Source organism: Pollachius pollachius, assembly GCF_949987615.1.
Source record: "Pollachius pollachius genome assembly, chromosome: 4".
Taxonomy (NCBI): Eukaryota; Metazoa; Chordata; class Actinopteri; order Gadiformes; family Gadidae; genus Pollachius; species Pollachius pollachius.
The window spans coordinates 18,473,725-18,497,345 of record NC_136937.1 but is presented as its reverse complement, the minus strand read 5'-3'; the positions used below and the strand labels follow the sequence as shown (position 1 = coordinate 18,497,345).

Genomic DNA, 23,621 nt, shown 5'->3' with positions numbered 1-23,621 from the left:
TTTTTGAATTATGAACGTTTAACTGAACTAGTTCATTTTCAAATTTGTGAACTGAACTTTGAACTAGTTCACGTAGAAAGTGAACTTTCCCAACACTGGGCATAAGTATGATCTTGCATTATGAACGAAAGTGCAGTGCAAGCATTCAATTTTGCCGGGGCAGTGACAAGCGCGTCTCGCTGAGCTCCTTCTACGTTTCAGTCACGCTGGCTCTGAGCGGAAATACGTTTAGCCATCTAGTACATCGTAGTGCTGTATGTCCCTCTCGGCCGTTTTTCATAGTCCGGAAGGAAACCCCCTTAGGATTGACCCATTCAGTGTAAATACAGATAATAAATTCTTTGCTCAGGACGATAAGTCTGATTATTGACAGATGTGATTTTGCACAAAAAGAGGACATATTTATGAATGAAGATTTTGATTTCAGCTAAAACATTTTACTAACCTTTACTAAGAAGAAAAAGAAGAAGAAAAAGGAGGAGGAGGAGGAGGAGGAGGAGGAAAGGTTAGGCAAATGATGCTGCAAGGTCGCAAATTATGATGAAATGATGAGGGGGTTGGGGGGGAGGGCTTATAAAACATAAAATCATACAAAAAAAAATTGGGAGGCAGATCTTATATTGGTGGTTTCATTTCATCATCAAGATGAAAATAAGCTGAGTGAGTGGTCTGCTCATTGACATTCTGGGCATGATCCTGGTCATAGTAACACACGTTGTTAAATGAGTCTCTGTTCTACCATGTTTTAATATAATCATCCATTACTTTCTGCTGTGGCTTTAGTTCTGCTGCACTCCTTTTATGTCTCTCTCTCTCTCTCTCTCTCTCTCTCTCTCTCTCTCTCTCTCTCGCTCTCTCTCTCTCTCTCTCTAGCCTGATCGTGTTCAATTGGAATGCATCTTTCATTCTTCCACTCAGCAATACCATTGAATGATAAAATATAACTGCATTTAGAGGCCAGACATTTCTTTCTCCCTCTTTCTGTTCAACCGTGTGGTTATTTCCAGGTGTCTAGTGGACTATGGCAGTTATCTGAGCATGTCTTTGTTTAGATTGCATTCACGTATATGTATGCTTGTTGATTCCTTTGATACATTCGCTTTGTCTTGGAAAAGACATTTCAATTATCTTACATTTCAGGTAATGCTTATAAATGGCTTGGAAAAAACTAATCTATTTGCATTTATTTGTCAAGAATGATTAAATACCTGTTCTGAATTGTGTTAATCAGTTTACAAAACATACTTTTTGTTGACGTGATACCCATTTGTAAGTAGACTAGCATCTAAAAGAGATTTAACAGCGATAGCAGCAAAGGACAAAAATACTAAAGTTGTTTGGGAGATGCATCATAAGTGCTTTTTGGCAACGTCCACACTTTAATACATGGAAATATAAAATTGGCTATTTTAAGTATCTATGATGTTAATGTCTTTCTTTGTCAGCTTTAATGAACCTCTCGAAGCTTAGTGGATCTGTCACTCAGGAAACACAGTGCACAAGGAAGAGTGAAAACCTCCAATCTGCAAGGATTTCTCTCTCTCAGGAAATCTGTCTCTTGTAATAGTTTTTCTATCACTCTCTTGGTGGCGTTGCTGAGAGGGCTGCTGCTGTTCTGAGGAACCAAACATTTCTGTTGACTTTCCTACAAAATGTTGTGATATGTTCATTTTAAAATGCAACACCCCAATGCACTGCAGTTTTTTTTTGTTGAGTTATATACTTAATAAAGAATTAAAATTAGATTAGTATTAAAACTTTCCTGTTAAATAATACATTAGATTACATTACCATTTTATTTAACTTAACACGTAGGGATGTTAATTGCTTAATAAGACATGTAATTAAGGGGTTGCAAATGATCCCAAATGAAAGGGGTGGAGGACATCACGGGAGAGTCAACTCACATGTGCATGAAATTACTTTGGAGAATCTCTGCGAGCATTACTCTACTTAATGCTGTTAAAATTAATTTAATTACAGCAGTTATGGTAGAGTTCAGCAATTACAAATATGTTCACTGAATATATTCAAACATTAGGAGTCTGTTGCTCTGAAACATTCATTACCAACTGCTTTGGAGCAAAATATTAAAGCTAATATAGGGAATGAACAGAAAAATAGATGGGGGCAAGACTTTGTAATTAAACCACTAAAGAAATTACCCCTGCATCTCTACTCCCTACCTACAAGTGTTGCATGTCATGCACCTATAACAGGCAAGATGGATGCCTCGAACCAATTGTGGAAGAAATCCCTGATTGGTCAGAAATGAGCAGGAAGCGGTCTTACATCTAAATAGTCTCAAATAGAGTAGAAACATATTCTCCCAGCCCACACTTCACTCACTAATAGCTGACGGATAGTGATGCCATTTAAATAAATGACACTCAATTAAAACGTGCTAAAACATCTTTAAAATCTTTAAAATAGTGTAATGGTGTACAGGACCACTATCTTCTAACTTGTCAGATGGAGGTGGCTGGGGACGGCGACTCATCCCTGATCCCTTAATAGTTGAAATACACTCTTTGGTCCTTTCTACAGGTTTGGAGAGGTGCCCTGTAAGCCGCGCTACAGGCAGTGTCCCCCAGATCCAGCCTGGATTGAAGAACCTTTCAACATCTCAAAACAAACAGTGTCGGCCTATTTTGCCTCACCATTAAAGCCTTTATTTTCATCCTCCTCTATCTGACTTTCCTCCTATGCTGCGGCGACCTGCCAGAAAAGACACACTCAAGCCCCAGACAGAGTCCCAAAGCCCTGCTGGGCCCCGGTTCAGAGATTGTTTCTCTTAAGTTTCCACCTCAAGGTGATGCTACATTCGTCTGGAAATGTCACAAGTCAATGGCAGCAACCTTTTTCTTTTGGGAAGAAAGTGCCAAGGATATTGTTGCTCTTTCACTGCCCTCCCCCCAATCCCCCCCCCCAGACACAACTTTGTTTTCTGATTCAATAAATTGTACACAAAAGATAATCTTTATTCATAGCCTCCCAGATCTGCCATCTCCAAAGGGCTTTTTTATTTTGTTGAGGGTCTTTTTTGGCAGCTTCTCATAAATTCTCAGAGGACCAACTGGACCTGCTGAATCGGGTTTGTCGAGTGGCATTTTTGTGAGTCGTTCCTCAAATATTGTCTGCCCACCGATATATCCAAGAGCACGTGCAGCCTGTGTGGACTAAAATACACCACGGGCTGCAATTGAATGTTGGTCGCAGGCAACATTTTCACATCACTTTGCAGTGGTATGTGCTCAGAAGCAGTTGTAATCTAGTATTTTTCATGTTTCTTATGTTCATTCATTTTTCAAGACAAAGACTTATTCATTCCTTTTTTTCTTTACATCTAACACATAGTATCCCTGAATCCAACATAATAAACGGTCATAACATCAAATAAATCTTGAGTGGAGCACAATTGAGAAACAACAACAGGTCGTTTTATTTGTCCTACTTTTATGACAAGGGATCATCTCTTACAACGCAATGTACTACTGTTGGACTTTTCTAAAACTACAGAAGGCGTTTTCTTCTTTAGTCTCTCATAATAAGCATAAATCAATACTTTTATTTTTAAATTAATACACTAGAAAATAATGAATGCCGTCGGTTGATCCCACAAAGTTTTCTGGGGTAAATAATGAACTGTACTTTAAGCATGCCCACTGTATGTCAACAAGAGTGTACATAGTGAGAGCCACATTCAATTGTGGGCCTTTCTTTGACATTAACCAAGAAGAAACACATTATATGCAGCATCTTAGCAGGCCAAAGCCCAGCAGGCTGGGACAACATCGGGTCCCGGGTCACCGTTTGTCTTCCTGAGTAAATACAAAGTAATGGCCTCATTTTATGATTAATATTTGGAGTGCCTAAGATCTATGTGCACACTTAAAAGGGAATCATTTTGTAAACGATGCATTGCTATTGTTGCCTATGGCATGGCCTCATACGTTTATTGCACATTAAAACCTCTCAGCGCATTATTAGCATTTTAGATAACTTAGATACTGCAAAAGCAAGCACATTTCTCCCCCTGATATATCACTGGCACTCATTATCATATTCCGTAGCTATTAGTTATGCTTGGGAGGGGAGGGTAAATTGTGGAAATCAAGGCAAACATTCTTTTAAATATCATTTGCTGCTCTCAAAGGAAGCCCTTTTATTTTTATTTGAAAGGTTAATTAATAGGCTGCCGTTATTTATTGTGCAGACCCAAGCACAGGCTTAATTAACTGCCATTCAGCCACTCTGACTTTGTGATGTGACTTGTGGTGGCACCACCACAACGTCTGGCACCCCCAGACGGCCTGGCAGCCCGCCAGGTCTGCGTTAGGCTGGCTGTCTAACTGGTCTAAATGAGCCTTGAACCCGCATACGCTATATGAAGTCAGTGCAGCCATTTTAACCAGATACCCATCTGCTGAAAAGACCCTAAGGCACCTATATGTAGCACGGCCTCGCTGTCGTCTTGGCAGATCTCTCTCTCTCTCTGTCTGCCTGCCTTGTCTTCTATCCATCTAGAACGTTTTTTTTCTCTTCCTTCATTCTATTTTCTCTGTGTTTCCTTCAAAATGAGTGTCTGGAGGTAGTGAAGGGGAATGAGAGTGGAGTAGCTCATTCCAAAGTTAATAACTTTTTTAATTTAATTGCTTAAGTTCATTGTGCCCCCAATATGTATTTTTCCCCTTTTACTCATTGTCATTCAACGCTGGGATTCCAATTTGCCACACGGCTTTTGAGAGCACGAGAGAGACAGAGTTTGAGTAAGAGAGTGGGGGGTGCGAGAGAGAGAGAGACGGAGAGCGGGAAGGAGAGAGAGAGGAAATGGCACAGTGACAGGAGAGAGACAAACTATTTTAATGGATGACTGAACAAATTCAATTTGAATTTCTACCACAGCTTTCATCTTCTTTACCGTGCATAAAGTATGGGTTTACAGAACTGAAGTGAGATGTTATTTCAGGGTATAAGTAGCACGGTCATCATGTTGAGAAAGTTCATCATTGGAGATAATTTGTTTAGTGAAAACTAAACAGTGACAACGCATTAGATATCAATAATTTGGATGTCCTTCTAGACATTGTTGTAGACGAGACTGAATAGTGAAGAAGTGGTAAATTTAGCACCACAAAGAGTTTGATTAATATTTACAACTGTCAAACCACCATGCAGAAGAAATTTGGAAGAAGAATACTAGTCTCTCAACTATTTGAATCATCCAAACGAACGGCCCCCTGATCAGCTGCTTATTGCCTTGGCCTCTCAGACACCATGAGGGGATACCTTTAAAAGAGTAGGGGATAAAACGGCTATTTGATGCAAAGTGGTCCCTCTTCACTTTTGAAATGCTAACTGAAAATCTGTAGAGGGATTAAAATGCTAATAAAACAGACAGGATACAATTGCTGTTTTTAAGCCTTATGAAATATTCATGCTTATGTATGAGCCCAGAGTTGCAGGCAGCACTGTTAGCACAGTGAAGTGTGAAAACTCAGCTGCATGCTAGGAGTTTACCTTTCTGCTACAGGTGACCTTTCCGACCGGAAGAATAAGACAAAAACTGAACAGATTGAGAAGTCATCGGGCTGTTTTCTGAGGCAGACTCCTTTCACTCTTTTGTTTCAGCCATTGTGGATTTCACTTAAAGTTATTTAAACATATGTTAAAATGACATCTGTGAGTTCATATTCAATATTCAAAATATAACATATGTAAATGGATTTAATAAGTGATTAATTTATTGTTTTCAGTATTTTATTCCCAATTTACTTGAGTTGAGTCTGGAGGTGGTTGGTACCTTAAAGGTATTTCACTGCTGGCTTTCGGTCACACCTAACCCTGGGGGTATGAATGCCTTTGCCCCGCCCACCTTAATGTGGTGTATAATAAACAGACATCTGGTGACTCCTCCGGCTAACATAGCAGCTTAGCATAGCAGATGCTAATGAGTCCTTCAGAGAACTTTGGTGGCCTACAATAGACGATACAAACTTCTACAAAAGTTAAACTTTAAGAGCCGCCAAGCTCCTGAAAGGTCAACTCATCACTTTGTTTTCGGACAGGGGATGTGGTCAAAGCAGGAAAGACACTCTCCTTCCCTTACTTAGTCATTCATACCCTCATTCCACTTGATTCAGAGGTGGAAATCTCATTTAGGCAGTTTCATTTAGCAGGACACATCACTCTGATGGGCAAAGTTGAAAACTATTGAGAGGAAGGAATAGGCCAACTTAGGTAGTGTGACGTACTAAGGTGCTCAACAGCAGGCTTAGCCTTTTTTAAGACTCGCAGACGTCGTTCCTCCATTGGCTTTTTTTTATTCATTATTATCTTCTGTCTTTCTCCATTCCTTTAACTCTCAAGAGCCAAATCTACAGCAAAATATAAATTTGAATTGTAATCTGTCAAGATGCACCTCTAGTCACAACTACACACCTAATTATCAAATAATTTCGCCAAGTTCCAGCCTATGCATAACATTTAAAAAGAGGGAAAGTGTTGGCAACCTCAACCTATAATCTTACATTAATGCGCCTACAAAGCCCTGCACTGAATTTAGTCAGAATACTTATTAGCTTGCGAAATGAGTCCACATGACATTTATTTTATTATAAGCAGGCATAGTTATGGCCTCGACAGGGGTCCTCGGGAGAACAGCAGGAGGAAGGTTTTAGTAGCAGCAGCAAGTTTTATTATGCACCGATAACTATAACTATCTATCTATATATAGCAAATCTCAACTGTAATTTTGGTGAATTAAATAAAATTTAAAAAACAAGCAACACAACACAAACACACGTTTGTCCTATGATGACGTGCGCTATTCGCTTTCTAGCCTTAGCTGGTTGTTTGTGTGTCTCTTTTTTTTTTTTTCCTGTATTCTTATATTTGTTGTTTCCACCTCCAAAGCTGAGCATATTGACCTGAACCAGGCTTAAACAAAGAACTTTGAGTGCTTTCAGTGAATTTGTTATGTCCATTTATTTTCTTTGGTCATTAATATCATTATCATTGTCGAGCAGGTATGGATGACCACATATATCCGAGTCCAGTCGGTGGAGGTTGACCGAGGTTACTTTGGGCTGGTAATAAAACACTCTTTATTATATTTGTACCATATGTGCTTAATAGTACGTTTTGAGTTTGTTCTAAAATACAAAAGGTCTATCCATCATGATTCCTCAAGCCCCTAGCGGTTTACTGCTAAATGAAGCTTCCCTAAGAAGTTAGGATTTCAATCCTTGCAAAAATTATTATTTTTTAAGCTGCATTGGCTCACCAATCTGCATACTGAACATTTATTCATGCCTGTATTTTATAACTGTTATTTTATAACTGCCTAGAAACAGACTGCAGATTGGGATAGCGTTGTTACATCCCCCTATTACACTTCACATTAACAATATGGCGACAGATGATTTAAAATGAGCCCAATCAGGTCCATCTGTTTGTGATGTCAGCTGCCTTCATTCATCAATCCACATGGTTTATAAGCAGAAGATAAGGCTGGCTGTAGACCGCACCGAGAACACACATCAGGATATATATCCTCATAAGATATGAGGCGGATAAGCATAAGTGACGATAAGACATTTAAGATGTAGATTCAGTTTACTCGTCCTCCAGTCATACAATCCTCCAGAGCCTCTTCTGGATGCGCCCTCCGTATCGGAGCCCATTCTCCCCGCGCATCGTGTAACTCAAGAGCCCGTACACTGGCTTTAAATCAGAGGAACACAGGGAACGGGCTGCTGCACTGTTTGTGATTTACAGTTCGGAAACTGGAGCACCCGCAAGCATTAATGAAAAAACAATAACAACCAATGCATACATTTTTCCTACCGGCTATAAAAAAAAACTGCGAGCCAGAAGATTTTGGCTTGGATTCCCAAGCATCTCTGAGCGAGGTGCCTAACTGTATGCGCTTCTTAATGACATGCATCTCAAAGCGCTGTGAGTCACTGCCTGCAGAGGTGTGCTCTGCTGAACAACAAGAAATTGCAATCAATTCACATTTTATTCTAATGGAGGAATTGATCTTGCTCAATTGCCTGTCTCTGTCTGCTTGAGGTTTTGGAGGAGATCAGATATAGGAGGAGGAGAAGAAGGAGGAGGATGATGATGATGACTGTGAAAAGGTGGAGATTGGAGGAGGGTTGAAGAAAAGGAGGAGGAGGGGAGAGGATGAATAGAGAGGAGGAGGCACTGGAGTTTAGCGAGGTTGATGAGCGAATTGCCACCCAATCTGTGTGTATTCCTGCCTACCATCGATCCCTGCTCTCTGCTTTATAATCCCTGGGTCGATGTAATCTGAACCACCATTAAACAGCCAGCATTAGCCGCTTGCTGCTGAAGTGTAACTACAGCATCCTTCCACTGATCAGCCCTAAAGGCCAACAGGGGCTTGCACACACAATGCCGCACTATGAAATCATCAAGTGTAAATTAGATGAGGCAATACTGAAGGCACAATGTATTGGCATACTGACTTCATTGGCAAGGAGTTATTTGTATTATTATTATTTTTCTCAACATTTTGAATGCTTCCAATCGCAGAGGTAGAATTAGAAAATAAGTAGAGTGAACACATAATAGACTGTGGTGCATCACTGGTAAATTGGATTAGGGATAGATTAATCAGTGTTCACACGTATGGAAATATCTCTCCACAAAGTGTTTCTTAACACATAAGAGCAGAAGGAGTATGGAATAATGTAGGACGTGGCAAAGTTAAAGTAAAAAGTAGAATAATTATAGTAAAAAGACATTAAAATATAATTATGGGTTTAAGTAGTTTAAGTTTAGTAGATAAATTATCTCATTAAAACACATTTTTTTATTAAATCCAAGATCTACACATAGTTTGTGTGTATAAGTGATGGAGATGTGTGTGTGTGTATGTGTGTGTTAATGTGCGTGTGTGTGCATGTGGTTTTGTGGGTGTGCCTACGTTTGTACCTCCGCGGAATAGGCATCCCGTTTCCTAGTCTAAGTCCCAATCTAGTCTAGGAGTCAATGGTTAGTTGTACATGTTATCAGATATCATGATATTTTATCTATCTATTTTGTAAAAAGAAAAAAAAAAAACCAAAGAACAACACAAAAGCTATGAGACAACAAATGCCCAACAACAATTAAAATATTAACATGAGATGCAAACACAGTTCTAATGAACATAACAAGTGCAATGCCTTTAACATGCATGTAGAAAAGTAACCCAGCCGACAATTTTGCACGAAGTCGGTTTTAAATCCCGTCAAGCATATAATACTCCGACCCTAACCCCTGGGTTGTTACACGCTACGAACTCCCGAATAAAACCCCAGACTGTCTCTTTTTTTCCTCCTACAGATTACAAGGCTCTGCACCCAGCCCTCTAGCTGGGCCCTTACAACGGGGACAAGAGGAGGCATGCTGCTTGTACCACACAGATACAGCCACACAGAAATAGTGGGGAGGCGAAGAGGGTTAGCATGTAGGGATTAATCAGAACGGCAACAACTGTAATCTCTCGTTTCTCCAACTCAAAACGGCGGGCTCCATCTTGTATTGCTTTAAGCTCTTTACGGCTGCCATTACTGAGGGAGGTGGCAGGAGGCTAATCTAAACTAAAAACAAGATTGCGTGGTGTATTGCTCCCAGGGTGTGTGGCGGTCAGGGGTGGGACAGAACAAGAAGAAGAATGAAAATGGATTTTCTTTCCTGTCCAGACAGAACTATATATTTTTTCTATTTTTTCGGTTTTATTTGTCGGATAAGTGGTTATGACTAAGACCCCCCACCCCCCACCAAGAAAATCGTAAATGTATTTTTTTTTAAATTTCTATTTACGGCTGAGTTCCTCTACCAGCTGAACAAAGTCAGCCAGACGGTATAGGTGGATAGGCTTCCAGCATCGAAACCGAACCCTGACTCATTTCATCTCTCTCTCTCTCTCCTGCCACACAGCGTGCTAACCTCCAGCAACACTAAACCTAATCCAATAGTGAATTTCATTTCTATTTTCTCTTGCTTCGGACCCCTGGGGGCCCCACACGTCAGAGATGAGGAGAGAGAAGAAAAAAAGTGAGAGAGAGGGACAGACTTTGTTCTCCACTGCTTAGCTTATATACCTCTCTCTCTCTCTCTCTCTCTCTCTCTCTCTCGTGAAAGAGAAAAATATACATATATACATATATATATATATATATATATATATATATATATATATATACATACACACACACACGTTAAAAGGCGTATAGTTGAAAAGTAAAGTTTGAATAACCATATCATTTAACCTAAGGATGTTCACCAAGCTTTCTCTGTAACCTTTTTTCTATCAATCTATAAACTTTTTCAGGGTAGATAATATCATAAATTGTTTTAATGATTGACTTTTTGTCTTGAGCCGATGTATTATTCCCTGGCTAACGTGACGGGAGGTGTAAAATGCTGCAGAAGTCCATCCAGTGATACAACACATCACGCATCCCTTCTCTGAAAGCTTCCAAAGCCATCTCTTCTACTTAGCTCCTCAACAACTGACTTTGAATTCTTGAACTCCTCATTAGTCATCCATCTTTTGTAATCGAAATCACCAGGTGGACCTCCTTGTATCTTTCTAGTGTTAGACAAGATTGGCAAGATAGAACCAGTTTAGAACCTTGGACTCCTGGTTCCTCCTGACACTTTCCAAACAAACTCATCATTGTGGTTCAGTTCTTGTTTGTTACATAACTGCCACTGCTCTGTTAAAGAGATCATGCTCATAGATTTGTGTCGATATGTTCCCATTGGTATTTTCCTTACTCAACTGGTGTACGTTTGTGTGATGTCCGCTAACCTAGTTATTAATATGACACTCAAAATAAATATGGATTTCATGACAAGACTAAACATACTCTTGGTTCTTAGGTCCCACAGTGGCAATAAGGAGTGGATATTGTTGGAAATTGACTTCCTCTCAGTTCAGGTCAAAGTTCAATTCAGTTCAGCATCTTTGACCAGAAGTTCAAATAAATACGCAGACACACACACACGCAGTAGGGTGCACACACCCATCAACAGACGGACAGGTTTGGTGAACTCTCTACTTTCACATTCAATCTGCAAGTCATCACACCCGTCTGCGGGGGACATACGTAGTTATCAATCCTCATCAGAACTGACGTGGAAGATATACTGCGATTCACTCTGACGTTTTGTGCAATCTAGTCGAGTTCCTGGCATATCCCCTAGTTCTGTCTGGACTGTTTATGGTGGTGGTGATCCATTGAAATGTCATTACAATCGTTATGTGACACACACACTCGCTCAAACGCACACACACTCACACAAACTGGCTTTCTCCCTCACACACTCACTCAAACACACACACACACACACACACAAACACACACACACAAACACACACACACACACACACACACACACACACACACACACACACACCCGACCCCCACCTGCAGCACCACGCTCTGGTCGAAGTTGTAGGCGCTGGGCCGGCCCTCCAACGTGGAGAAGGCCACGTTGCCCCCGGTGAGTGGCGAGATGTCGCTGAACTCCTCGGTGCAGGCGGGGCTGCGCTCGTCCTCCCCGGGCCGCAGGTAGCCCTTGGCGTCCCGGCCGTAGGTTTTGAGGCAGGAGCCGCTGTAGTACTGGTAGGGCAGCCAGGCCCCGCCCTGCTCCAGACGCTTGTAGATGGCGAAGCTCTCCGGACGGCTGGTGTAGAACTTCAGGCGCACATAGGTGATCTCGAAGGCCTTCCCTGGGCGAGGACGAGGGAGAACACGGAATGAGCTGGGGGGGGGGGGGGGGGTTTGGACTAACCGAGTGTATAAAGCCAACCCATCTGTACAGAGTCAACATGGATGTTAGTTATGCTCTGTTTCTTGCTACCAGCATTACCAGGCAAGGCAGCACAACTCTGCTTGTTGACTTTTCTGTGCTGTAGCATGTAAAACAAACACGTGCAGCCTACCAAATCTGAAGTTCTCTTATCTTAAATTATGCATTAATATTTCATCTTTTCATTTTCTTTTGTTCTGCCCACCAGACAAAACAAGCAGAACATATCACCTTCCAAATCTATATAGACTTCAGCTTAATGCACAATGATTTAGAGTTGGGTGAAGGTATGTGTTTTCTAACGTATAAGCAATGTGTGATGATGCTGTAGGCCCAGAGGACACAGGGAAACACACGTAATTGCATTTAAGAAAAAAACAAGGCAAAGGGGATTGCTGTGATTTCCCTTGCCTGTGTGCAGCGTAAATGAATGTTGTCCCTGCCGCAGTAGAAGAATTCTCTAGATTATTTTCTCATTACGCAGGACATAATAAGCCCCTCAAGTGAACCATAGGTCAAAGGGGAAGGAAGAGGAAATATGTCTTCATTGTTTGTGATTTCGGTATTGCATTGTAAGTCCGACAGGCAACCCTAGGCCTAACAAATCCATTTGACTTTGGTGGATGATTAAAATTAAAGTAAAAAAAGTAAAAATAAACAAATTGAGGTAACAGGGAGCTGTCCTTTGGCAAGAAGTCAAGGTTTTAAATTGAAAGTTTGACTGCCAGCAAGTTCTATATGTTTGTGTGGTCCTGTCCTTTCTTAACCTTGCAATAAAGCAAAGGAAAGGATGGAGGAACAGGTGAACGTTGGGGTGGATGACGAGGGACACAAGCCTAGCCCAACACATGAGAGTAAAGCGGACAAGCAGGAGTTAAAGTGGACAGAATGGTGGGATGAACCTATCTATTCCCTACACCCAATCCAGGCCTGTGTTAAAAGAGCTACACGGAAGCAGAAGCCCTGGTCAGCGTATCGCAGGCTAAAGAGACGGTCTCTCCGACAGAAGATGTGGAGAAGGGGTTAACAGTCTGCGGCAATGCACTGCAATTTTACACTCTAATTGAAGCAGTCGGGATAACTACTTTTTCTGGGGGAGTCTTATCTGAGCAGCAAAATATATTCTGAAAATGGTGTGGTACGAGGTGAGATTAAATAAAATCTGAGGGCAGTATGTATCTCAGCATACTTTAACAATCTTCATGCTTTGTTGTCACATGTGGAGGTCGAGATTGTTCTGCCTGAGAGGAAATGTAAATATTGGACCGTAATTCCTGACATTCTTATCTGTACCGAGGTGGTGGCGAGCAGAGAATATTGATAATTGAAAGACCTGATGGTTATGTGTCATCCACTTTGCATTTTGCTGAAAGTTGGAAGTTTAAAAAAGCTTCTTGCCTGTTAAACCCTCAACCTGACAACACTGCTGTGTGCTTTTTTGAGCTTTGTTGATATGTTTTTGCCTTTGGGGCTAAGGTAAGGTTATAAAGCAACCAAAACCAACAGGTTTTAATTCCCATGATTGATTTTAATATGCAGATGTCAAAACCCTTCATCTGCACCATGCTGAGACAACTACTTCACAAATACCCTTCACTATCTAACCATTTATCCATAGTGACTTTGAAGGTCTGTGTCATATAGGGTGTGCGTCATATAATATAATATAATTCTCTTTATTGCCATTCCACATAGTACAGCGAAATTGAAATGTCATCCAGACGATGCGATTCACAACAACACATTTTTAACATATAAGATTAAGAGGAAGCTCGGGGTTAGGACATCTTGCTCTAAGCAAAGCTATGGGTCGGCCCGTGGTGAATTCATGTCATTGAGGGGCAGCTAGGGGTAAGGACATCTTGCTCTCAGCATACCTCTGTGTGTGGTTGTGGTGAATTCAGGTCATTGAGGAGAAGCTTTGTGTACGATCTCAGAATACCTACGAGTTTGGCCGTTGACTATGGTATTGGTAGTTTCGGTTGGTAGTCCACCAACCATCACAAGGTCTTGTATGTGGAAGAGAACATTTACCCTTTGCCATAATAGAGGTATACATACATACATACATATCTATGTATGTATAAATGTGTATATGCCATGTATTATATAATCCCTCCCCACCTGAGGATTCTTTAGGCCTGCTCGGGGTCTCAAGAACCGTAGCGGAGGCAGAAGACAGGATTTGTTCAGGGTCCCCAGTGATGAAATGCACTCTAATTGGAAACACCATGAGTATGTTTCCTACGCTGTCCAGTGACCTGTGGAGGCGCCATTTCTTTGTTAGAATACTGCGCTAAACATAACTGTATTTTTACAGGATTAGTCCCTGGACTTCCTGTCTTCACAAAAAAATTACATTCATGGTGATCTGCCAAAAACCAAACTGCATTCGCTTGAAAAGCATGGAGCCATGGCTGTACACCATCGCTGTACAACACCACTCTCACCAATTAAGGAGAATACAGCTGAGTCCATGGTTGTGTTAGTCCTGACTCAACACATGTTGCAGTGGGAAGCGTCAGTAGTGCCTTCTAGTTGCATGCATCTTTGAACTGGTGTCGTCAGTTTTCACACAAAGTGTTTGCGTTGTAGCATGCGAGCCCCATGGAGACTAAACTCAGCCGTGGCCAGACTCAACATCTACAAGTGTGTTTACAGGACGCTCATGTTTCTACAAGATGATCCAAACAGTTCTTCAATTTATTTATTATCTTGTGTGTGCATCTCTTTAAAATAACATTCCATGTGTAGACGATATTGTACGGATGAAACGCTTGCTGTGTGAACCACGTAACCAAATCTAAAAGCAGTACAATACATTACTTTGTGCTGTAAAGATCTTACTCTGACGGCTGATCTTCAGGTTCCCGTCATGTAAAGGTCGGTGGAGGAGCTGTCAGAGAGTTTGCCCACCGCGGCCACATGTGAGCACACATCTGCATCTGAGGCCCGGCGGCAGGAACTGACTTTCCTTTGACACAAAACTCAATGAAAACCAGCTGCAAGGGCCCGACGTCTGTCTACGTGTGGGTGTGTGTGTGTATGTGTGTGTTTTTATGTGTGTCTGTGTGTGTGTGTGTGTGTGTGTGTGTGTGTGTGTGTGTGTGTGTGTGTGTGTGTGTGTCTACGTCCCGTCCCCCGCCCCCCCCGACATACACTCAAGCAAACATCCCAGGGATCTTTTTTTCCTTCTCCTTTTCATTTCCCATCCTCCTGGTTGTGTTTTGTTTGCTCCCACCCCGGCATGGATCCCACAGAAAGACCGGGCTGCAAAATGTGTCCCCCTAACATACCGAGTTCTATTTATCATCCGCTTCCCTCCCCCACTGAGGGGGGGCTTTGTTTTGTTTGGAGAGAGAGAGACAGTGAGAGATACAGAAAGAGCAAGAGACAGAAAGAGAGAGAGACTAAAAGAGACAGAGAGAGAGGCAGAAAGAGAGAGACAAAGAGAGAGACAGAGAGAGAGAAGGAAAAAGAAAACAGGCCATGTCAAAGATATAACCCCCCACCAAGACAGACCCCCAGATGGGCCATTGATGCGTGTGTGTGGTGTGTGTGTGTGTGTGTGTGTCTGCTAAATTCCCTAAATGTAAATGTAAATGTAAATGTTGGTGTGTGTGTGTCTTATATGGATCAAAATCAAGACCATACCAAAGTCTTAATGCAATCCATTTTCTAAGTTTTCTGTTGGATAAACAACTGTCCCTCCAGCCGGGAGGTTGAATGGCCCAGCGAGCCATGGGGGTCAGTGGGGGGGGGTTCTGGGGGACCTATCAGGTAAGATGAGTAGGGTTCTCTGATCTGGACGCCAAATAGAGGTCAAGAGGTGTATTTGGTCTGAGCCATCCAGACACGTGGGTGCTGGGAAAGAGTTTCAGAAACAACAAATAGTCCACACGGCGCTCCACATTCCTGTGTTGCCTTCGTGACCCTTTGATCATTTTAGTACCAAAGCAATCGGGCAAAAGGTATTGAATTAAACAATTAGCCCAAAAGACAAGCCAGCTGTCGGGTTCTGCTGCCAACTCTCATGACATGTGATTTAAATTGTTAGCACTCTGCTGACATTTTCACAGCCCCCCTTTCGTAATTATTTCCTTTTTTTCTAGCTTGAGGCTAAATGTTGTCCTGGGGGAGGTTGTTGGTATTTAGATGGAGAGAGAGAGAGAGCGAGAGAGAGAGAGAGAGAGAGAGAGAGAGAGAGAGAGAGAGAGAGTGAGAGCGCTCTGTCCTGACAAGGGTACTCCCAGTCTGCACAGGGTCTGCCCTCTTTTTCTGCATCTGATGGACATATTAGCAAGAGATGATCAGTTGGTACGGTCAACTAGATTGACCGGATGGACACAGAAACATGAGATGATCACTTGTTATGGTCCAGTAGATTGACTTGATGGACACAGAAACATGAGATGACCTGTAAAGAAACGTTGCCTGTTCTGGAGCATTAAAACAGAGTTCAGACCCTCCTTTTTCTTAGCTTCTTTTCATGTAAATAATCGCCCCCATTACAGCTGACAGAACATTTCTGGAAATCCAACATATATTTTTTTTGTGTCACGTTAATAACCTGAACAGTCAATGAACAGAATATTGAGATTTGGACATTTGCAGATGGAATCCAATTTATGCAGGATTTCTTCCATTTGGTGTCGGCTTAAAATGTATATTTTCTCAATACAATTTTCAATGGTTGATCTTTTCCCCCCAGCTAAATCACCTGATGTTTTTTGGATTCTTCCACACCATTCCCTTTCCCAGGTTCATACATTTTGACATAAGGTAGACAGAGGAATGAATTTACTCATCCAAACAACTGTATTTGACCAGGCGTTTAACTTTCTATATGAAAGACATGATAAACGGAAACAACAAACAACAATCCATTTGAATTAGATTAGAGTGAGGTGTTGTTTATTATTCTATGTGCCTTCTACTAAATTGGACTAATCTGTGCCTTTGGGGAATATATATTCCTCTTTAGTGCCTTTTAGGCATCGGGTTGCAAGAAAGGGGCTTCGGGCTATGTGTTAGCAATTACTACAACAAGGAGGTTTTAAGGCACGTTGGGCAACATGGGTTTGGTTTAGGACAGATTAAAGTCATTACTGAGGAACACACCAAAAAGCCAAGTTACAAAGGTCCAGCTGTTTTCAGTGCTATTGGGATTCACTCTTGATCTGACTGGCACTTCACAAGATTATGTATCAAGCTGCGCAAAAAAGGGAGATTCTCGCAATACTAACAGTCGATAAGCGTGAAGAAGGCTGTCAGAGACTGCCTTGGAACCCCTCGTATCAGACCCAGGATCTGAGGGCTCTGAAGCATTTCCACTTGGAACAAAGTCTTACCAGATGGCCCTCTCTCGACCAATAAATCTATTGCAGGATTTGAATTCCCTTCTGTGACAAACAAAATAAAAACAAAAACCTTCCGCTTGGCCAGTGGTGAGAGTTTTCCTAAACTCTTTTTCAGGCAAAGGCAAATGTGAATTTGGGGGATGTTATGAGGTGTTGTGCTCAGCAGATGCACAGATACCTCAGACACATCAGGGAGTTCAACCGACCACAAGAAGTATCCATGACGCAATGCCCTGGAAAAAAAGGTTTGTGTGTGCACACGTGTGTGTGTGTGGGGGTGTGTGTGTGTGTGTGTGTGTGTGTGTGTGTGTGTGTGTGTGTGTGTGTGTGTGTGTGTGTATGCGTGTGTGTGTGTGTGTGTGTGTGTGTGTGTGTGTGTGTGCGTGTGTGCATTCGCTCTGGGCTCCTTACCCAGGTGAAGGGTGATGTTGACAGAGTTGGGGTGCTGCACCCCGTAGAACATGGACTGGCTCTGCCACCAGGTGGGCTCCTGGTCCGCGTGGAAGTCTGTGAGCAGGCGGGCGCCGTGGCTGTGCTCGGCGTCGGCGGCGTCGCAGCGGTGGCAGAGCCGCGTGGAGCCCGTCTGCATGCAGTAGTCCTCAGCTGGCGTGCCGCACGCGTTGGACACCAGCACGCTGCGGTTGAAGGCAGCGTTTTCAAACTTGGGCATGCAGCGGCTGGGCCGGCCGTCGTCATCGTAGCAGGAGTCCATGGCCGCCCAGACCAGGAGGGAGGAGCGGCGGTGGAGGTGTAGGGTTAGGAGGATGGCCAGGGTGAGAGACAATGTCCCAGGTGCTTCCATGGTGAGTTTCAGGTCTAATTCCAGATACAATGACTTGGACGCAGGATGTGCAGGAGGGTGGATCAGTCCTTCATGCTTGGAGACAGAACATGGAGTCTGTGGTGTTTGGAGAAGTAATCAAACGAGAACAAGAACAACAAAAACACAAACCCCTGGCTTGTTCCACTGTCCCTTCTCTGTTTCCTCCTGTGTTCCTGCTGGCCTCACTGCCTCAGCGTTCCCTCTTCACTGCAGACTGGAGAAAAGGGCAGAGAAGTTAGTCAGGGGTCTCCCCCACATTCTCTCCCCCCCACCCCTCATCTGGTAGAGGAGGGACAAGATTGGAATAGGGGGAGGGCGGGAGGTGGGTGGGCGATAGACAAGGGGGTGGAGGTGGAGCAAGTTTACAGGGCCTGGACTCTTCCCCCTGCTGGTCATGAAATGACAGAGCACTCGGTGGCGTGGATTGGTATGTGTGTGTGTGTCTGTGTATATGTGGGGGGAGGGGGGGATAGCAGTATTCGACAGCACACAGGTAATATTTTCTCATTTGATGGGGAAAAAAAAGAAAAAAATAAGTCATTTCAATAATGTAGCAGTCTTGATTGAGGTTAATAGACCTCTGGGCGTTGTATTACAGAGTGAGAGCCCAGGCGTCTGATTTCACCACTTATGCAAAAATGCCATATCTTTATGGTGATGAATGCACACTGCAGTCGGCAGCACACCAGGCCCTTCTGGTAAATGCTGACTGCAATGCGTCGCTGCGAAGAGGCTTTGCATGCTAAAAGGCATGTTTTTTTGTTTTGTTTTTCTTAAGCAGACACATATCGCCACAAAGTTGCGACAACTTATCTCAGGATGGTCTGTGGCGTCGTCAGAGATGGCGACGTGTAGAGTTTTAAGAGATGTAATCCGTTCGGTTCCACGGTGAGGCTCTGGCCTTTGATGGTTTGGTCCTGTATTCACATAATTGGTCGGCTGCTGGATTCAACTGATTGCTTTTGACCGCATTACAGCTCTTCTAGGTGAGATAAGAGGGTTTAAAAGAGGGAGAGCAGGAATAAGCAGAACAAAGCAAGCTTCTGAAACTAAACAACTCAAAAAACATCCCCTCCCTCTCTGCTCCCTCCCTAAGGACGTTTAACCGCCATTGAAAGGTGTTGGATAAATGCACCTGTGATTGACAGGCGTGATTGATTGGTTCGGGGGCATGTCTTCCCCAAACCCACTCAGGAAGAGATACCCTGATTGGTCAGAAATAAGCTGGGCGTGGTCTCAAATCTAAATTGTCTCACATAGAGGCAGGCACAGTCTATTCAAGAGATATAAGCAGATATTATAATGAACGGACATCTATGGCACTATTAATAGCTCTTACATTTTACCCAGAAACTATTTGCACATTGTTTGTGTTGTTGGGTTCCTCGTTGGTATACGGCTTGTGTAAGGACGGGTAAGGTATAATCATCCAGAAACCAAGAAACTAACTGATACATGAGGTGACTGTTTCACATTTGGATTACCAGGTGGTGCGCCACTTTGGTGTTGATAACTACAATTAAGCTTTCGCACACAATTTGCAGAAGAACGATGGGTGCAGGAAGGAACAAAAATTAAACACAACATGATGAGTAAAGACAGAGAAAGAGAGTCATCCGAGAAAAAAATTAAAAACTATAAAAAAAGGGTAAATGTGAGACAGACAGTAGGTGAGCGAGGGAGAGTGAGAGTGAGAGACACAGACAGAGGAAAGAAATAATAAAAACAAGAATACGGACAAGACTACATTAAGATAGCAGGGTAGAGACGGGGAGCAATCAGAGTGGTGTGTAGACGGGGGCATTTGGATGCTGTAGATTTACGATTCCGGTGGGATTTACCGTACAGTCTCACCCATATTTCCTTGTGATTGCTCTGATTTATCGGAGCTCTGTCATGGCTCAGGCTGGTAGACATAATAAAAAGGAAAAGAAAAAAAGGACACCACATCAATTTGCAGCGAAATCCTCCGCCGCCTACGGATGGAAGCGTCTGCGACTAAGATTCTGTTTGACAGTCTGTAGATCTCCCATTATGATGAGAGCAAGCCTTAAGGGCTGTGCAAGGTGCCGCTATATCCAAAAAGGGGCTGCTTTATTAAGACACTACCTGCGTTATCGACAATGCTGAAGTCTGCTCACTTCTCGTGGATTGCGTCAGAGTACATTCAACCATGTTTTTGTTGGGCGAGATTGTATAATGTTTGCTCTGTTTTGGGAATGATGTTTAACGTGTGCAGTCGCCGAGACATTTCAGGACGTGTGAAGGGGAGGGTGATTGAGGGGACAAGGGGAAGGGGGTGTGGCTCTAAGGACCCAATCAGAAGACAGATGAGCCATAGGCAGGTGTGGTCAATGTACTGATCACCTGTATTCTCTAAATCACATTAGTGTCAGGGTTCATAGAAGGGAAGGAAAAAAGGAGTGAAACTAGCCAAATGTCTGCTTATGAAATTCTCTATTTTGGACCCAAAGTGTCTGTTAACAGATGGTGAGTTTAGATGCCATTATTTTGTGAATTGCCTCAGTAGTGGGTATTTGTTAGTCTCTACCTGTAGTATCTAACTGGGTGAGAATGTACCGGTAAGCCTTCGAGCAGTTCAAACCTAATATTTTTTGGGCTGTATTGATACATGCCTCAGTATGTTTCCCCAAACAATTGGCCGCCAAGCGACAATTGAATTGCTAGCCATGGGCTTGGACAGTGGGATTCTTACGGGTCTTGTTTTCACTGCTGCCAGAGGACATAACATGTTGTACAAGGTATTTCTGTTTTTCGGCCAGAAACAAGCTGGGCACGATGCTGGGTTATCGGTTGATCCCTGTGTCTTTTCATTTCTTTACATAAGGGAAGGGAAGGTACTGTTTGACGTCACAACCACAGCAGATTGACATCAGCCGACAATTTTTTACACCATGCTGGGGTGACTGGGTCTAGGATAATCCTTGAAGAAAAAATAAACACATCTCTGAGACCGTACCTGTGACACAAACTGTCAAGGCATCAAAATCCCATCGAAAATAGCTTTGCCAAAAAAAGAAAGAAATATATACTGTCTGTATTCTCGACTTCAAAGCCAGCTTCTGATATTTGAGTGGTCTTAAATGAACGCAGTGTGGCGCCGGAACGGAAGGGAATGAGTGTCAAGCCCCCCGAGGGCGAACGATCGCTCGGAGACCCCCCCGCTGTTTAATTCAGACAGACGACTCCACCACCCACCTGATGGCTGTGGGCAGAGGTCCCATGGAGAGACACCATCCACCCACAGATGAGACGGAGCTGGCCCACATCCTGCACTGCTGACACTGTGCTATCAAGGTATTTCATTATGTCAAGCGTGACTATTGATTTATGGTTGAACGTGGTCGGATTTATTGTTTAATTCATTGAATTTTTTTTGATAGCTTTATTAATCCGTTTGACTATTTTTATCTTATATCTAATTTCTATATATATATATATGTCATTAATTGCATGTATATAGAATATTGAAGCTCATTACATCTATGCATTATTACTTTAGAAATATGTTTGAAAAACACACACACACACGCGCACATGCATGCAGGTTAGATTGATTCGCTCATGATGATGTGCCATGGGTGAGTCACTCACTAGTGCGACGCCATGATTCCAGTCTACCATCGACTGCTTGGCTGTCAGCCAGGCTTCACTCTCCGTCAGCTTGACGCACAGATGTCCTTTTTTTGTTGTTTGTCTTTTTTTTACATCCTTGAACTTTCTCAGCTAGACTTTTCCTCCCACCTCTCCAGTGAAAAAAGAGAAAATTCTCTCTCTCTCTCGTTTTTTCAACATCCTCTTCGTGAGGTTCTCTTTACTGCAATCCCCTCCCCTCTCCGTTCCTCATCATTCCAATCTCCCCCCCCCCCCCACCAAACCCCTGGTTCCTCTTCCTTCCAAGGCTACAGATTATTTGTTCATTCATGTCCCTCTCCCTCCCCCCTTCCATAGATTCAGTCACTCCCCTCGTTCAACACGTACTCCTTCAACAGGAAGGAAGGACTGCGGGTTTGGTTGCCATTGGCCTGCTTGCACTGTTAGTGGCGTTAGGCGGTTTAAGTATGTGAGACTCAAGTTGTTTCAGGGTGTTTTGATGAACTACAAAATAGCAGGGAGGGATAATTATGTGAATAAAATTGATACAAATCCAACAGTGGCAGCATTGTACTTTGAAAGCTGGCGGGCAGAATGTCTTGGACTACAAAGGCAGAAGGAAAGGATGCAAAGCCAATTAGTCAAATCAGGCCTACTCTTGATTTGTAAAACTAAAATCTTGGCCTACCATAGGGCTTATTTTTGCCCTCAATGACCGAAGCTATTGGTTGTAATTTGGCTATGTTTATTTTCAGCTACAATTGTTTAATGAAAAATGAAGACACAAGACCAAAGGTGATGCCATTTAAAATGCATCACCTTTCTGAATCATTCACTAACATCCTCGACACAATATAAAACAGAACGGTCAGAGTAACAAACAATTAAAAGAACAACAGGAACATTATTTAACAACTATTTACATAAGCTGCAAGCCTAACATTGTTTGAGGCAAATGTGGATGTTAATGGATGTTTCAGAATGTTGGTCATGGTCTTAAACCAATTAAGATTGAGGGACTTCATTTATAGATCAAGTCAATTCTCCTCGGTGTTTGTGTTGCAAAGATATCAGTGACCTGGTCATACCAAACAGGATATTTTTAAAGTGATTTCAGAATGACGGCATGTGTACCTCCACGTTTTCGCCACCCTTTCAGACGGCTTGGTAACCCAATGGAGGAGTGTCGAAAAATATTTATTTGCGCGTTTATTTCGGGACCTTGCCCAACGTTTGATGGTGGGAAACACCAATATAAGCAAACCGAGCCGCACCAAACCGCATCGCAAATTAATGGGAGTCAATGGAGGCTCAGGGAGAAACGTCCTCTCAGAAGTAATTGTCAATCGGCGATAGGTGGTGCTAATGTCCCTTTTCCCAATGAAACGAACATTACATATATAAAAAATTAAAGTAGTCATAATTGAGGGCATTAATTCATTAGAGTAGTTTGGGCAATCTACATTTTTTATTCTCAACAAGGTTAAGGAGGATCTTCCTCCCTCTCCTCACTGGAGAAGCCTCCCATGCTCTACACACCCCTTTTCCTTATCCCCCCTCCCCCCCTCTTAAACCCCTCCCCCTCTCCCCCTTTCTCTCCCCCCTCCCCTGGTTGTGATGCGAGGCGGAGTGTTCCGCTTGGCTGCTCTTTCCTGCCCATGATGGACTCCGCGGCTCCCTTTACAGCGACACCACGCCTGAGAGATGGGTTCCCCGTTCGTACCGGGATCTGATGTCACGGCTGTCTGCACAGCCGCTGTTCCTGCCTGCAACGTAGACGGTGGCGGTTGAAAACGCACCACCATCTCCTCCTGTTGTCTTGCCATCATTGTGGCTATGACCCAGGTCCACACGGGGGTGTCTGAGATACTTTCTCATCGTTTCTCAACTTCCAAATCTGTGTAGCAGTTTGTTGTGAACTTTTTGTATGTGTTTGTCATGTCCTCCCCCCCCGCCCCCAACCAATTTCCTTAGAACTTAAAGCTAAG

At 42.9% G+C, this 23,621-nt stretch overlaps 1 protein-coding gene across 1 annotated transcript in view; it reads right to left on the bottom strand.

The window, feature by feature from the left end:
• Positions 1 to 18,207, bottom strand: part of lamc3 (laminin, gamma 3) — a gene marked incomplete at its 3' end in the record, with an annotated part of 101,322 nt that extends 83,115 nt beyond the window's left edge. The window contains exons 1-2 of the mRNA XM_079734546.1: positions 17,607 to 18,207; positions 11,451 to 11,755 (exon numbers count right to left, since the gene is read on the bottom strand). Coding sequence (XP_079590672.1) covers positions 11,451 to 11,755; positions 17,607 to 17,997 — 696 coding nt within the window. The 5' untranslated portion in view covers positions 17,998 to 18,207. The remainder of the gene's footprint in view (positions 1 to 11,450; positions 11,756 to 17,606) is intronic.
• Between the last annotated feature and the right edge of the window lie 5,414 nt (positions 18,208 to 23,621).